The 17,729-nt window shown below is 44.7% G+C and overlaps 2 protein-coding genes across 4 annotated transcripts in view; both read right to left on the bottom strand.

The window, feature by feature from the left end:
• Positions 1-17,729, bottom strand: part of LOC119433754 (neprilysin-1-like) — a 293,006-nt gene that overhangs the window by 40,940 nt on the left and 234,337 nt on the right. The window lies entirely within an intron of this gene.
• The window catches only part of LOC119433750 (neprilysin-1-like), a 52,385-nt gene that overhangs the window by 10,439 nt on the left and 24,217 nt on the right, over positions 1-17,729 (bottom strand). For both annotated transcript variants that reach the window (XM_049659312.1, XM_037701008.2), the window contains 3 exons: positions 10,501-10,575; positions 7,911-8,023; positions 5,448-5,509 (listed from right to left, as the gene is read on the bottom strand). In XM_049659312.1, the coding sequence (XP_049515269.1) occupies positions 5,448-5,509; positions 7,911-8,023; positions 10,501-10,575 (250 nt within the window). The remainder of the gene's footprint in view (positions 1-5,447; positions 5,510-7,910; positions 8,024-10,500; positions 10,576-17,729) is intronic.

Raw genomic sequence — 17,729 nt, 5'->3', positions numbered from 1 at the left:
ATTCTTGTTGTCTATTGTATAATTATTTTTCTCATAAGACATCACGTGATAGTTTGTTTATTTCGTAGATACATATTCTATGGTCTGATTGTCGCAAAGCTAATCAGCTGTTTTTCAAAACATATTTCTAACTTTTCAATGACACTTGCTCCTATGTGCATGTCTCCAGAGAGCATACGTTATCTTGTATTGTCCATCAGAGATGTTACAAAAATTACCAAGTCAAGGTGATTGCTAAGAGCATGTCAGAACTTTCATCTTTGTGTGACATACTGTTTTTTGAAAGTTTTCATGCCATTTAGTTACATGGTACACCCAGTATACCCACATTCCAGTTTTCTCGTCCAAATTGCATGGAAACGCATTTTGATGCTCTGGAAAGCGCTCCTCTGCACCATGTGGAGTCATGCTGAGCTGGCTCCTTGACACCATTTTGTCCTTGCAGCTGCCTTCTTGAGTTTTATAAAACGGGTGCCTGCAAAATATTGTGCGCGGAAATGAACACGAGGAAATATTGTGAAACCATATAAAGACAGTCAAGGAAAAAGGTCATAGCACTGAGAAGCCTAAATGACTATAATAGTCCACTTCTAAACCAATTTCAATTTTTAGACTTAAAGAAAGAAAAAAGGAAAACTGGCCGTTCGGCCTCAGTCTGGCACCAGTGTTACAAAACATCTGAAAAATAAAATATTGGTGATTGTTGGCACACTTCGTAAACGCATCCCCTCCTCTAGGGGAGAGAGCAGTGGTGGTGTGGTCTGCGTCTCATTTCTGACGTTATCAACAAATATAGTTCCTGAAGAGAATTCGGCCTCTTTGGCTTATCAAAAACTCAAGACATGAGCCGCCAAAGTAAAGGGAACAAAGGTAGTGGAGTTAAGACAAGTATAAAGACTACACTCGGCGTACACAAGTGGCCAACAATAACGCAAATGTGGCGCTACAAGAATCAGGGGACATGACATGAAAAGGAGTTAAACCACCTTTAAAGAGGCCCGTCAAACTTATGAGACCGAATTCTGTACGCTTTGCTTATGCTGCACTTGAAGCTGATTACAATATGAAGTGCTCAAATCTGCCGTCATTTAACTGAACAGTGAAGCATGTAGTTTTTATGTAACCTACCTAAAGCAAAGAGTGCAAAGCTGTATGACGAATTCAGATGTGTCACAAACGCCGCTTGTGATACATCCTACGCACGTGCCCACTGTGCCTCGCCCCGCCTCCCCCTCTGGTTATGACACTGCTCAAGCCATAATTTGAGAATCATATTTGCAGTAGGCATGACAATATGGTCGTCTAGTTCAATGGATATTACTGGGTGTGATTACAAGAAGGGGTAGCAAGGCCTGTTATGGCAAGCTTACCCACGTTTCATGAATGACAAGAAACAGTTCACTGCGGCCTGCATCTAAGCTTTCTAAAAGCGTGAACTTATTTTCGTTTATGAGGTACGCAGTGGGGTTCATTTTTGACGGACTTGAGACTTGCTGCTGTTTGAAATCTAGCATTTTACATTCTTGAAGGCATGTAAAAGCTTCAGTTAGAACAACGTTATTAGTTTATTCGACCAACTCATACTTTGTGCATGACGAACGACTGGTAAACTGCGAAGGCAACATTTTACTTTGATACTTTATTTTTCCACGAAAAATATCAAGATGGTAAATACATTTCTATCTGCTCTGCAATAACAAATATGCACAGCTCATGCATGGATACCACAAAGGAAGGTTGATTTAGCTGTTTATACGACATAATTATTAAGTGCCAACTCATGCTAGCAAATGCACAGGCATAACGAAAACAGCAAATGTGGAGACCGAGCCAATAGCAACAATGCAGAACGTCCCTGCCACTGTAATCCTACAACAGTAGCCATTCTATTCGATTCCGGTGCATAACTCGCCGCTTGACTAGTCACCGAGTCCATACACAAAGCGCCTGTTCACATTCACACCGTGCTCGGAAACCGCAACACGAGACACAAAGTCAGGCATAAATTCACACCAATTTAATACATGGGCAAAAAAAGGTGAGTGTTAATCAGCCCAAAACAAGAATTCCGAATGCGTATTCAGGAAGTTCAACATTACGCGCCGAAGTCACCTCACGCAGCGTGCAGCTGTATGCCTGCAGCAAGTTTCTAACGGGCGCTAGCGCTGCACGTAACTTCACTGGCCACAGATTACCCATGGGCGAACCATACTGTCAAGCGCGCGCCTTTATAGACAGTTTTAGCTTAGCGTTTGGCAACTTACGTACGCTAAACGCAAACACTTTACGGGACGTTAGGGTGTGCGTCGCTTAAGCACTTTTAGTTTAACGTTCCGAGAACGTAAACGTAATACAAAACGTAAGCGGACGTAGCGCCATCTCTTGTCTAAATCAACAATCAATTCTTGTCTTGGCTACAAGCGAGTCACATATGTAGCCGAGGAAGTGGCCAATCCGTTTCTGTGTGAGCGAGAACGTCTAGTAAACGATTCAGCAGCAGGTTCTGCGTCGCACGTCCTGTACCTGTTCACAGACTCATGGAGCACTCAAGTGTTCTTTGGGACCAATTTTGCTTGGCTTACCTAAGCTGGCACGACATTGAAGCAATTGCGATGCGCGAGCGCGAGCCAAGAGCCAGGTTTATGCAGCCAGGAATGGGCTCCTCAACATTTATGCCATCCCAGACCACACGTTCCGTCGGCAATTCCGGTTGGAAAAACAAGACTTCGCAGTTCTTGTGAAAGCGTTGCAACTGCCGGACTACGTGACAAGCTCTCAAGGAGTGAGAGTGTCTGCCCAGGAAGCCCTGTGCATGTGCTTGCGTCGCCTGGCCTACCCGAACCGCCTGTGCGACTTACAAGACTTCTTCGGTCGCCACTACAGCGTCATTTCAAGTGTGTCGAACAAAATGATGTTCCACATTTCACATATCTTAGGAACTTTCAAGCAGTAAGACAGACTCGGAGCTACTCACCTTTCAAGCTGACACGAACAGACGACATACAACTAATCCAATTAGGGGTTTATTTTTTGTTCACTATCTGCCACCTGTAGCAGACGGTGAGCGTCATGACACGAAGAAACGGTGAACTGCGCTCCAGACGGGCCGCGGTCGGCGCACCTACCCATCCAGACACCATAACGTTATTTTTTTGTTTGTGTGTTTACGTTCTGCAGAATCGAGGCTGCCTACTTACTTTTGAAGACATGCTCGGTCGTTCTTGGCGAAATGCGCTAGCAGAAGCTTGCATCCCTCACGCAGGGGTCTTCCGCTGAACACCTTCTTCGTCGCAATTGAGTTACATGTTTGTCGCAATCTCTTGCCATTTTGATGGATTTCGAAGCGGTTTCAAGCATTCACTTCACGGACAAGAGCTAAATTGTCTTTCTCGGTGAAGCGCAAGCATGTCACACCTGTTGCTGGTGCAGCCTCCATTTCGTAGACTGTTTTCGAAGAAGAAACTCGCGTTACCATGGCACCGCCAGCGACTTTGAGTTTTGCCAAACCCGTCCAAGACAAGACAATCCATTAGCATCCATCCTGGTGTTGCTATACAGCAACGTATGCGGACGCGCCGCGTTAGGCCTACGGTCGCCGCAATCGCCGATTAACGATCTCAGAAATAGGGCGCACTATGCGCTCAAAACGAACGTTTTAGGCGAGTTTAGAGAAAGCGAAAGCTCATTTGTGTACTTACTGGTGATCTACGTGAGTAAGAGCGCAACCATCACGAGAATTCGTGCTGAAGCGGGAGCCAGTGGTGCCGCCATGTTTGACAACGTTATTTCTTAGCATCCGTAAACGTTATGAACGTTAAACTTGCCAAATAACGTAGGTTATCATAGCGCACGTAAACCGCAGAAATAGAATACCGTTCAGAGCATGCGGAGTGATGACGACGCTATTTTTTATGTACGTAATGCGTTTACGTTTGCTTGCAAACGCTAAAATAAAACTCTTTAATATAACGGAAGCATGCCGCCAACAAGCTGACGCCTTTTGTTATGCAACTCCTTAGTTAAAGAACGCTCCGCGCACCGTGTACTGCGAAACTGAATAAATTCAAACACATAAAACAAACGCTAAGCACGCTCCGCATTGGCAGGGAATCGTGGACTGGAGAAGAAACCTTTTTATGCGACGCCGCGCCTCACTTATTATTGAACACACCGTGCTTAATTAACTCAGCGTTTGTGATTTTGAAAGCTCTTACGGATAGCGGCAAGCGATAAAATAGCATGCAGTCATCGCGACGAGTGGCTTTTTCTATTGACTGCGAATGACGCAGCACGCATACCCAGTCCGTTGGCAATCGCGGCGGCTTAACAGGCTTAACTTCGCGATCACTGCCTGGCGATAGCATGTCATATGCGCAGAATGTTCCACGTAAGTTAGAAATCACTTACCGTGCAGTATTTGTTGCTCAATCCAACGAACGATGAAAGACTGTACTCTTTTCGCGGCGGTGAAACGTGGCTGACACAACAGTTTTCTTGGATGGCCTTGGCGCCCGCCGCCTTCCCGCTGAACGGATCTTATTGCTCCGGCGCTGTGCTGTTCCGCGATGTTGTGCGGGCGCGCGGTGGGGCAACTCCGAAACAAGAAGTAGTGCGCTGATCTCCGCACCAGTTTGCGCGCTGGATGCCTGTTCACTTATAAGAAAAACGATGCGCTCTTTGCTCTGCCTGCGTGAGCGATACATCACCATGTTCCCGACCAGCCTCATGCAGTTTAAGCAGCAGTATATGCTACGTTTTGGTCTCTGTTGCTGCAAGAGTGGAACGGGCATTCTACTCGCTCTCAGATGGGCGGAGTAGAAATAACATTTCACTCTCTCGCTGCGGGTAGAGTGAACAATGCATTTCACTCTCCCCTACATTTTGCGAGAGTAAAACAATGCCTTGAAGAGTAAATCGGCCCCTTCATTCCTGCGATACTCTCTCTAGTTTTTAGAGTTTAGTTAAGTACTCGCATTTTCTGGCAGCATTGCCAAGTGGAAAAGATTTAAAAAGCAGCAGAAATCATTTCTAGTACTGTTAAATAAATGTTTTAGGTGATCTCAGCAAAAGTGCGATGAATCTAAACTTACCAGCCCATTTTATTTCGAGTGTCAAAACGTAGTAATTCGTTTAGGCACTCAAGGACATTTCTGAGTAGATGGTGTCTTAATCTTTAGGGTAGCATGTTTCTGATATATTTCGCAGCGGTTTCAATTTTTTTTTACTGGAGAAATGCTGACGATAAATTTTTGGCATTGTGGTTACGTATGTTCATCGCTGAACACTATCAACTGCAAGCTAACTTCGGTCATTGTTGTTGAGATTGATGATACTTCTGAATCTATCCTTTGTCTAAGTTAAAATGGGTGCTTGCAAGTATTATGCTAAATACCAGCTTACGCTATTATTCGCAGCAATTTACCCTTTTTTGTAATTTGGATGCTTACCGATATCGATCCCGAACTTCTCGTGAAACTTGCTACGACCTTTTCTTGGACTGTGGACCGAACTACATGCACAGCAAAAGAGAAACCCAAAAAGCTTTAATACAAAACAGTCAGTAGTTTAGGTAGCACGATAAATTCAAAACCAGTAGAAAACTGTAGATTTGATTCTAATATTTTTACGCGTACAGGCTATTTATTATTGCAAAATAAACATCGTGAATGTCGTCCGTGTTTCAAGCTTCTATCACGAACAGTTGACTCAGGAAAATTCTTAACCAGCCGCTTATTGTCAGTTGAGTAATAAGCTTAATGGCGGGCACCGTTCGGTGCAAATAAAGAAAGACAAATCAATTGTCCTTCAGGCTCACCATAAAAACAAGTTTGGCACATAATTTAGAGGTTTCAAACGGAAAATACAAGTATGTTTGAAAAGTGGTACATGTTGGTCGTATGTAATAATGATTACATTTATATTATTGAATATAATTGGCGCATGGGCTAGGTGTGGCCAAAGAGAGCCTAAGCGCTCGTATGTCGAAATTCGCATGTGTGCTCACTTACCTTTCTTAATAACATTGTTGATTGGTAAACAAATTGTATATAAAAACATTGCGTGTGGATTTTTGAAGAACTATTATGTAAAACTTCTGCCTTAACTCCTATAGCATTCAGAAACCTTAAGGAACATAGCTTATATGATATAACGCCAAGCCGAAATTCGAAAGAGTTTTTTTTTGTTGAAATAGCTTTTTCAGTAAACTATATAGAGTTCAGTGCGAAAGTGACCTCCATGTGCCCGATGCGATCATCAACGTAGGTTTTCTGATATCACATGACTGGGACTGCACACAGACGTTTTCCGTAAATGTAAAGCACCTGACTCCTCGTCAGGTTTATATTCCCACAGGATTTGGACGAGAGCTTTCATATAGTCTGAAAACACCGCGAAAGGTACAGTGAATGCCGATTTGGAGCTGCCGTTTTATACAAGTTGAATTCTTAATGAAGAAAACATTCCCACGCACAGACACATAACGAAAAAGTGTGCATGGACAAGCAGCCCTCAAACTTCGTTTTGTCAATAACAATGTTGGTATGAACGGCGTGAGGAGTTTCTGACACAAAGTATTTTCTGAAAAGCCGAATACCATAAAGCTTGGCACACTGGCTTGAATTTTCAGTCCTATTTTGCAGTATCATGTGCAAACTACTCAGTAGATTCTGGTTAGAAGTTACGTGCTTCAGCAAGACCGAAATTCAATTTTTTCTTATACACGTGCGCTCTAAGCATTGTGCGCCCAATATACAATAAAAAAGTAACTGAGGAATCTGTTTTATTCAGAAAAGCAAACACGTACAAGCCTGGGCTGCTATAAATATCGCGCAACGCCTTTGAGAACAATAATTCTCTTATGAAGCAAACGTTGTCAATGTAACTAAGCAACCTGCCTTTTTAGCGAATTCTACAACGTCTCGAAAGAACCGGTCGGGATGTTTGTTAAACGCTAACACTTACTTGCGCTGACAATCTACTAGACAGATTTGACCCCAAGCCCTATCTTTTGGCAGAGTTTCGACACGATGGAACAACGCTAAATGTTTTGTGCTAAAGTTCGCGCCGCAATTCGTCACAAATTGGTGCGGGTCATGCAGCACCGGCGGGAAATCTAGCATCCGCACTCTTTCAGTTGCACCCTACGTATTCAGCAAAATGCTAAAACAACAAATATTTAATTCGGCTCCTTGCACACACTAATATTTTTTCTTTTTATTTCACAGTCAGTATGATGCAAGTGCAATTCTCCGATACATTTATTTCTCCGGTGTGCCCTTATCACAATATTATCATGATAGGGATGTGACCCTATCAAACAATATTGTTGTGTTCCTCTGTTATTTTTTCCGTTTCATCTACAAGCAAAAGGCTATCATTTTTGAGAAGCCACAGCCGGGCTGTTCCGCACCACGTGAAGCTATTTCTATAGCATTCACCAGATCTAAATTAGAATGCAGAACACCCATATAGAATCTCTACTTACAATATCTAACAGACGATCTTGATTGATTTGAAAACTGCGTCATTAAATTTGTTGACTCATATTATTCGCATAGCCTGTGCACATTATTCGTGAAAGCCGCAATCAACTAGTAACTTCTTTCATCGTCGTCGTACTTATGGTGCTGATTGCCCCGTTCACAGTGCTATGCAGTGTCATGATCTTAAAATTATATTCTGGTTTAATGCGGATATAAAGTGGAACACATTCTAGGTCAATTCTGCCCAATGCATAAATATTCGCTGGTTGGTCAATAGGAGTTTCATGTATTGTAGCTGTGTTGTGCTGTCCATCGCACAGGGAGAATGACTAAAGGTATTTTGTGTATTTACAGTTACATTTTGTCTAAGGACAAAAACCTTAGTTGACGGCACCTTAATTTATTTTTAGACCACTTATTACTCACCGCCAATTGCTCTCTTCTGGATGCCTGAACTTACGCAATTTCATTTTATACAAGTTTTCTTGAAAGTAGTAGAAGGCTTCTGTGAATGAAATATTCGAAGGCAAGTATGGTACCTAGAAGTACAAAAATAAAGTTGATAACGTTGGAGTCAAAAATGTAGCCACACAATTTAGACACCAATGTGTCTTTTCTTGGCTAACCTAAATGTTCCCTACAAATAAATCTTGACGCATTTCAGTTCGCAACATTTCTTTGCATTACATGCTTCAGAGGGCGTGCTATTATACAGACTCGCCTACGCTGAACCCAACGACTTACAAGGCTGTCGTCTGTCATATTGGCACGAAAACAAACACATACTATAGCACGTAAGCCAGCCCCAAAGGAATACTGTATCTTGGTACACTTGCACACACTAATATTTTTTCTTTTTATTTCACAGTCAGTATGATGCAAGTGGAATTCTCCGATACATTTATTTCTCCGGTGTGCCCTTATCACAATATTATCATGATAGGGATGTGACCCTATCAAACAATTTAACCAAAATGAAGCTAGAAACAATATTGGTAAAATGACGTTTATTCTCCTGTCCATATTGTCTAGAGTCGTTCGAAAAACTTGCATACTCTCACTTTTATACGCAATGTAGTGCTGTAAAGCCTATAGCACAAGTAAAACAGTAATAAAGTCGGCCATCATTGGCGCCTTTTATTCCAGCGTCTGCGGCCAAATGTAACTGCCAAACGCTCGTATCCTCGCGTTTCCATGCAGATTACTGTTATGCAACGCGATGAACACAATAATTGTTTCATACTTATTTACGTTGTTGGTACGAGAGATGTCCCTATTGGACTGCAGCCTTGTCGTTAGTATAAGGGGCTATTGGGCTGGGAGATCACAATGAGTTCGCACCATCGCCATGTAGTCTTCAAGCGAAGGTTTCTTTCAGAACCTTCCCAGACCCTTTTGATTAGGAATAATAATCGCTGCAACTGCAGCTGTCTTGCCGAGTAGCTTACACGCGGAAAACGTTACGCAGGTCGAAAGCACATATTGAAATCTAGTACATGAAGGGAATCTCTTCGGAAGCAATAATTTAAATGTTATCCAACCAAATGCTATGCGTACAAATGGATTTTATATAATAGCGTTCAGCATGTAACCCCATACAAACTTCTGTTTAGGTCCAAGACAGATAAAAAATTATGTAAAATTATGTTTCTGTTTATGCTCTGCATTCCTAAGAAGTTATGCGGACAGCAACCAGCCATTCATGTGAATGTACACTTTCAGACGTCGACGCAGTAATGCTGCGAGGAAGAACACAGTGGTGGTTGTGTTGCAAGGGAAAAATGGGGAGTACAGGTTCATTCATATAGAAGAACGAATTGTCACAAATGTTCCTTTTTGCCATATTTGCGTCTGCGTTCAAATGAAAACTGGCGAGCGTGCACGTCCGTTCCTCACACGTGGTACGCTTCCAGATGAATGCGGGAATCGCCCCAGTGACGCTAAAATATATTGAGCAGAGGGCTGCTGTTGCACTGCGAGACGTATGTTTTTTGCCCACCACAGAGTCCGTAAGGTTCATTTGCCTGTTTTTTTTGTGTTTCTTCTAGTTGCATTGCAATGGCTTCGCCAAACATTTACACTCGCGTTCCTCTTTTATGACATCAATGCGTATTTATCCTAAAAAAGCTGAAAACAATGCACAGATGAGATTATTTACTCGTCTGCTAAAACATCACAGGCGATTCACTCACTTCCCACTTGTCGCCTTCGTCATACACTTGTTTTATATGAAACAGCTTGGCATGAAGCCAAAACAACTTCGTTTTTCACTCAGGCTGCTAAGGATTACGACTTTTTAGATGGTGCCCTTTTATATATGTAATTAATAAGGTTGAGACATTAGTACTGGTAATAATTAGAATTGTGAAAGCTTCCTCTATGGGAATTTATTCCTGCATTGGTCTATGATAACAACAGTGCATGAAAATATTAGAAAAAAACAGTTAACGGACTTTTGTCATCTCTACTGCAAAGAATACAATAATATTGCGTAAAATTCGCGATGTGATAAACGATACTTGCAGTTAAGTTGCAAATTTATAACAGTCCCGTTGTCTCGTTACTCACTTCCCACTTCTCATTTTGGACATGTACTTGTTTTAAATTAAACAGCTTGGCCTGAAGCGAAAAACAACTTTGGTTTTGACTTAGGCTGCTAAGGACCCCGTTTTTTAGTTGATGCTCTTTTATATATGTAATTATTGAGGTTGCCACATTGGTATTGGTAATAATTAGAATTGTGAAAGTTTTTCTCATGGAAATTTATTCCTCCATTTATCTGTGTGCATATATAAAATATATATATCTATATGCATATTAGAAAGAAACAGATTTAACAGACTTTCTTCATCTCTACTGCAAAAATACAATAAGCTCGGGTAAAACCCGTGATGTGAATAATGATACTTGCATTTAAGTTGAGAATTTATAACAGTCAGATTGTCTCGTACATAGGTAAGGGAAAATTGCTATTTAGGAGACTCTAGCAATCTGCTTAGTTTTGTATTGCACTTACGTATTTGTAGAAAGCTTCAAGTACTGACATGTTCAATAGCGCGTCCGGGTATCCTATTTCCAATGGCACTTTCAACTGAAACAAAGTGAAACGCTTTTTTGATGGACGTGTAGAATAAATTTATTCGCTTACTGCTTCTGTGAGCTTGAATACCGTTGTCCTTGAGTTTTCAACGCAAAGTAAATATTTGCCATCTCTCTACACTGGTATTATTAGTTAAATTGTATTGATGCATTGCGTTTTTGTTTATATTTTTCTTACTACACACAACTGACATGCAATTTCAGACATATGACCACGACGGCGTGCCTTGTTTTCTCATTTCTGACAATATAGATGATGGTTTACCATGGTACAATATTATTACTGTTCATAATCATTTAAAACTAATTTAAAACTCAGTTGCGATGGCGGCGATAACAGGTCAATATAAAATATCGCGCGTTTTTTGAATTCAGTGCCTAATCTCTTTCGGTTAGACGTGACCTACTATGGAATTAAATTACCGCTGTTTTCGCGCGAAAGGCGAAGCATCGATTGCCATATCAAAGTAGTAGAATGAATGAACTTTTGTGTCCCTTTTTAGGAAAAGGGAGGTGCCGGGGGAGGGGGGAGAGGTAGGCAGCTATATGAAGTGACGATCGTTGTTTTATCGGCCGTATAAACTATTTGCTTACTAACGACATTAACAAGCATAGTGTTAGCGCGCACAGGAAAACATGAATACATCACACTCAATGACCACGGACACTCGTTATCAAAACGCTGGCGTCAGGAATAGTGATAGCAGCAATGAGCGAAGTGACCTTCGTGCTTGTATTGCTTCAACACAAACTGAGCGACTAGAACACCGCGCGCACAAAGGTACCAGCCGCCTGCAGGTCACTTTCAAGATAAGGCGCAGTTGGTGAAAGTCCGCAGCTGGTGCACTGGTTAGCGCCCTTGATCAGTGATTGTCCGTTCCCCATGCGCACAGTCGCGAAATACGCAGTTGCTGTCGGCGAACAACGCCGTCCCCTTCCTCCCTCTATTTCACTCTCCCACGGACTTTCGCGCAACGAAAGAAGGCGCGTTTCTTCTGAGCTTCCCTCTTTTGCAAAGCGTCTGATTGAGCTGTGATCGCCGGCTCCCCTCGAGCGCTTTCACTCGCATTTAGAGCATACGACGCGCGGCGATGGTGTTATTTCCCTTGGACATTATACGGAACATTACGCCGTCGGTGACGGCAGGAATATGCGATCGGAGTATCCGTACAGTTTCTATCACAATAAATATTACCTTCAACGTGAAGATAGTTATAAATTAACGGAAGCGCTTTATATACTGTACTTCAGCTACAAGATCCCCCTCGAGGGTGACTTCGTACACGTCAGCATTGGCAGATGTAATGAAGAAGTCGGAAATTCAAGAGTTCAGCCAGCATGCTATAAGACGAGGTAAGCTTTCAAGGCCCTACAAGAGGGCAAACATAAAATCTCAGGCAATGCCTACGCTAACTAAAATTTCGAGATCAAATGTTTCTAACACATCATAGCAGTACGTACGAACTCTGGAAATGACAAAGAAAGGGAACACCGACCAAACAAAAATTTTCCACGTGAGGATTGTGCTGACTAACGCTCCCAGGGGTTACTTCTAGTAGTAAACATAAATACAGAAGAAAGTGGATGGGAAAATGGTGCCGCGGCACCTCAATAGGTAAAGAGCATCACACGGGTAATGCGAAGACGTGTGATCGTTTCCCACCTGCCTCAAGTTGTTTTCTCATCCAAGTTCATTTCCATTAAGTTAGCATTTCCTTAACAAAATTAGTAAGTACAAGTAATTCCGCCTATGTTGTACTTGGCGTCTTTGATAGCTTTTTATTTTTTAGAAATGTTGGAAATTTAGAACCTTATAAAACAGCACCGGTATATATATATATATATATATATATATACATTATATATATATATATATATATATATATATATATATATATATACAGGGTGTTTCAGCGAACACTTTCAAAAATGCTTACAGGTTGCCTGTGGCAGATAGCACAATTCTAGTTCATAAGCTGGTCTACTCGCAGAGGCGGAAATTACTTGCAGACGAAATTGAAATGCATAATCGAATAATTTGGAAAAATTCACTAAATAGGTTTTTAACTAATTACCTGATGGCCCATATTGCAATTTGGAAATTGTAGCCGTCGAGTTCGCAAGGCGGGTCCACTTGGAACGAATTCTCGCGGTGACACCAGTTTCGAGATATTAATTCCTGAACTTTGCGGAGAAATCCATTGGCGTTCCAGTTAATTTTGTGCTTCAATGCATAAAGCGACGTTTTGTTAAGAAACTAACTGGAACGCCAATGCACTTCTCCGCAAAGTTCGGGAATTATTATCTCGAAACTGCTGCCATCCTGAGAATTAATTCCAAGTGGATCCGCCTTGCGAACTCAACGGCTACAATTTGTAAATTGCAATGTGGGCCATCAAGTAATTAGTTTAAAAGTTAATTAGTGAATTTTTGTTCTTACTTGATTATGCATTTCAACTTTTTGTGCGAGTAATGTCCGCCTCTACGAGTAGACCAGCTCATTAACTAGAATTAGGCTATCTGCCACAGGCAACCTTAAATAAATCTTGAAAGTGTTCGCTGAAACACCCTGTATATATATATATATATATATATATATATATATTAAAATGTGGTTGTTGGTCTTCAAGCAGGCCTGGACGTTGCGTTGCAGAAGGCTATTCGAAAGGGAGGTCTGGTTACTGGCGAGCGCGAGCTAGAGTGTCAACAACAACCACAGCTCATCGTCGTCTTCTTTTCCCAGACATCGAAGCGCGGTCATTCGCCTTCAGTACAATTACCCCACGTGGAATAAGGAGCCATCCCGTGACCTAGGGGCAAGAAAACACAAGGGGTCCACGTGTCCCAACTGCTTAAGTCGGGACCCGTGGACAATTTCTTGGCCGCGACGACTATGGTCAGAAGATGGTTCTAACGGCTCGATGAGGTAGTCCACCGGAGATGTTTGCTTAAGTACACGATAAGGATCCTGGAACTTGGAGACCAGCTTCGTTGAAAGGCCAGGTGTAGTGGACGGGAGACACGCAGCCAGACTAGCAAGCCAGGAGCATAGCACATAGTTGTAGCGGATGCATCGTGGTAATGCTTCTGGCGCCACTAGTCTTGTGATGTGAATGAACGTACAAGTTGGCGGCATTGTTCGACGTAGGTAGCTGTTTGAGATAGAGCCGTGGACTCTGAGGCGTCAGGTCGGTATAAAAGAACAGTGTCCGTGGTGCAAGAAGATTCGCGTCCGTGAAGGAGAAAGAAAGGGGAGAATCCAGTTGTCCTTTGAATGGCGGTGTTATAAGCGTACGTAACAAAAGGTAGCACTCGGTCCCAATTGGGGTGATCTGACGAGACGTACATAGCAAGCATGTCGCCCAGGGTTCGGTTAAAACGTTCTGTTATCCCGTTCGTCGGTGGGTGATAGGCACTGGTGGTGCGGTGAACGACGCGGCATTCACGAAGCAATGCTGCGATGACGTCGGAGAGGAACACACGACCACGGTCACTCAGCAACTCTCGAGGAGCTCCATGACGAAGTACGAGATTGTGAAGAATGAAAGTGGCAACGTCTTTTGCTGTGGACGACGGGTGAGGTGAAGTTTGGGCATACCGTGTGAGGTGATCGACGGCAACGATTATCCAACGGTTACCGTCTGGTGTACAGAGAAGGGGACAGTAGATGTCGATGCCGACGCGTTCAAATGGTCGGGCGGGGCATGGCAGAGGTAATAAGGTGCCGGCGGCGTGTTGAGGAGGAGTCTTGCGTCGCTGGCACGTGGAACATGATCGGACATACTGTCGAACATAACGGTATATGCCACGCCAGTAGTACCGAAGCCTAATACGTGAATACGTCTTCAGGAAACCTGCGTGACCACATTGTGGGTCGTTGTGGAAAGTGGAGCAGATTTCGGAGCGCAGATGGCGGGGAAAGACGAGGAGCCACTTACGGCCGCCGGGGGTGTAATTCTGGTGGTACAGCACGTCTTCCCGAGTGGTGAAGTGCTCAGCCTGCCGACGCAACATCCGAGAAGTGGGAGCAGAAGTCCGGCCAGACTGAAAGTCTAGAATGGAAGCCACCCACGGGTCCTTGCGCTGCTCAGATGGCATGTCAGAGATGGCGATAGCGGTGGTATCGCAGGTAGTATTTGTGAAGCAGACAGAGTAGGGAGGCAGGGGCGAATGGGAGAGGGCGTCTGCATCCGAATGTTTCTGACCAGAGCGATACACGAAGCGGATGTCGTGTTCCTGGAGGCGCAATGTCCATCGAGCGAGGCGACCACTTCGATCTTTCAGTGACGACAACCAGCACAGGGCGTGGTGGTCGGTCACTACGTCAAATGGGCGCCCGTACACGTAAGGCCGAAATTTCTCTGTGGCCCAAATTATGGCAAGACATTCTTTTTCAGTGACAGAATGGTTTCCTTCGGCTTTGTTGAGCGTTCGGCTTGCATAGGGAACGACGTACTCTTCAAACCCAACTTTCCGTTAAGGAATAATAGCGCCTAACCCGACACCGCTTGCGTCAGTGTGTATCTCAGTGGGTGCAGAGGGGTCGAAGTGTCGCAGTATAGGAGGTGACGTAAGGAGACGGCGCTATTTGTTGAAAGCGTCGTCGCAAGCAGGAGACCATGCCAAAATGTTATTACTGCCAGCGAGGAGCTTGGTCAAAGGATTGATGATGATAGCGAAATTGCGGATAAAGCGTCGGAAATAAGAACGGAGACCGATAAAGCTGCGGAGATCTCTCATGGTACTTGGTTTGACAAACGCTGAAACGGCTGTAAGTTAAGCAGGGTCGGGGAGAATACCGTCCTTCGAAATAACATGCCCTAGAATCGTAAGCTTTCGAGCGGCGAAGTGGCATTCCTTCAAGTTCAGTTGCAGTCCTGCAGCTGAGAGGCAAGCGAGTACTTGTGCGAGGCGAGTTAGATGGGGCGCAAAATCGGAGGAAAAGACCACAATGTCGTCTACATAACAAATGCAAATATTCCACTTGTGGCCTCGAAGGATCGTGTCCATCATGCGCTCGAAAGTAGCAGGCGCGTTGCAGAGGCCGAAGGCATGGCTGTGAACTCATACAGGCCATCGGGCGTCACAAAAGCCATTTTTTAGCGATCAGCCTCCGCCATCGGTACCTGCCAGTATCCCGAGTGCATATCTAAGGACAAAAAGAATTCTGCTCCCCGTAGGTAGTCCAGGGCATTGTTGATGCGTGGTAGAGGGTACACATTCTTGCGAGTTATTCGATTAAGACGTCGGTAATCCATGCAAAACCTGTTGGATCCGTCCTTTTTCTTCACCAGCACAACTGGAGAGGCCCAGGGACTGCTGGAGGGCTGGATTATTCCACGTTTCAGCATATCGTCTACCTGTTCATCGATAACACGGCGTTCTGCAGTCGTTGGTGTGAGCGCTGGCGCAATGGTGCTTGTTGACCGGTATCGATGCGATGAACAACTGCTGACGTTCGACCTAAGGATTACTGGTTGTGGTCGAAGGAGGCTCGAAAACGCTGCAAGTTGCACGATCTCCTTGTGCTGTGCAGGTGTGAGGTCGGAATCAACGGCATTTAAGAATATATCGACAACATCATCGGTGGCAGCGGCAGGAGCGACGGCAAAAATCGGTAGTGATGCCTTATCTCCAAGCGTTTCATCCTCGAAAAGGCAGTCAAAAGTCTCGAAGCTCCCCAGACACTCGCCACGTAGTAGAAGTGACGACATGCAGATGCACTGCACACGTAGATGGCCGCAGAACCATTGCAGAAGTTGATGACAGCCCCCGGGAGGAGGAAGTTTCGGCGACCAGCAGGAGCTGCAGATGGCGAAAACAAAACAGGTGAGTTGGTGGCGGTAGGCGAAAACACAGGCACCAGAACGATGGACAAAGGGTCGATGTGGACGTCAGCCAGGGCAAACACTTTAGGGGGAGTGTGGTCATCGAAGTCAGGGCACGGCATCGACAATGTGAGTTCGACACAAGCGCAGTCCACGAGGGCTTGATGAGTAGACAAAAAATCTCATCCTAGGATAACGTCGTAGGATGATTGGGGCATGACGACAATCTTGACAGCATACATAACGTTTTGAATAATTACATGGGCTGTGCACTGAGCGGTAGGCATGACGGGATGCGAGGTCGCCGTACGCAGGAAAACATCGGTAAGCGGGGTGGTCACTTCTCTCAGATCGCGGCACAATTTCTCGGCAATTACAGAAACAATAGCTCCTGTGTCGACAAGTGCACGTACGGTGATACTTTCGACCAACAAATCAATTTCGTTAGGCGCGTAAAAATGAGGTCTTGAGTTCGATGACGGCGCAGTTCTTACCTCGGGAACGGCGACTGTCAGTTTTGCTCTCGTGCGGGGCTAGGTTGGCGAAGTATCGGGGAGATGGATCGGCGACGGGGAGAAGACGGCCGGCCTGAGTCAAACAGGCGGCGTGTAGAAAACGGATCGGCGACAGAAGAAACTCGTGGAGAATGCTGAGCAGCTTGATAGGCTGGTGAAGCCACACCGTTTTGAGAGTGGAAGCTGCGATGGGGACAGTGGCGGGCTATACGGCCCGCAAGACCACATGCGAAGCATATGGGCCTGTTATCAAATGTACGCAAGGGGTTCACAATGAATATAGTCCGGTGGGCGAAGAAGGATGGAGCACCGTGCGTAAGGGTGGTGGCGACGTGTAGAAGGACCCGGTGGCCCGGTAGGCGCCAGAAAGAGATGGGGCCTGTGGTCTGGCAAGAACGGCAGCGTAAGTTAGTGGCGTAGTGACAGGCAACGCCGTAGGGGCAGCTGGTAGTGCCTAGGCGACTTGCGTCTCAATGACGTGACGAAGAGGTGGGTCTAAAGATAACAGCGCTGGCTCAGGTGTGTGGGCGTCAAGGGAAAGCTGACGTGCAACATTTTCTCGGAAGAACTGCTTTATGTGTGGTAGCAAAACGGTGTGACCAGCAGCGGCTGGTCACACCGTTTCGTCGAGTTCTTACTCGACGATCCAATCATCGACCTCCTGGTCGTTGGTGCCGCTAACTTAGGTGGGTTGCGTTGTCGGGGCACGCCAGACCAGAGGATTGTCGTGGGCACGGGAGCAGCTTGCGATGGGCCAGGATCAGTCATGGTGAAAGCTGAGTTCACCCGAAGTTCCAGGATGA

Source organism: Dermacentor silvarum, chromosome 11 (genome assembly GCF_013339745.2).
Source record: "Dermacentor silvarum isolate Dsil-2018 chromosome 11, BIME_Dsil_1.4, whole genome shotgun sequence".
Taxonomy (NCBI): domain Eukaryota; kingdom Metazoa; phylum Arthropoda; class Arachnida; order Ixodida; family Ixodidae; genus Dermacentor; species Dermacentor silvarum.
The sequence above is the reverse complement of the archived record's forward strand: the minus strand, read 5'-3'. Positions and strand labels throughout refer to the sequence as shown.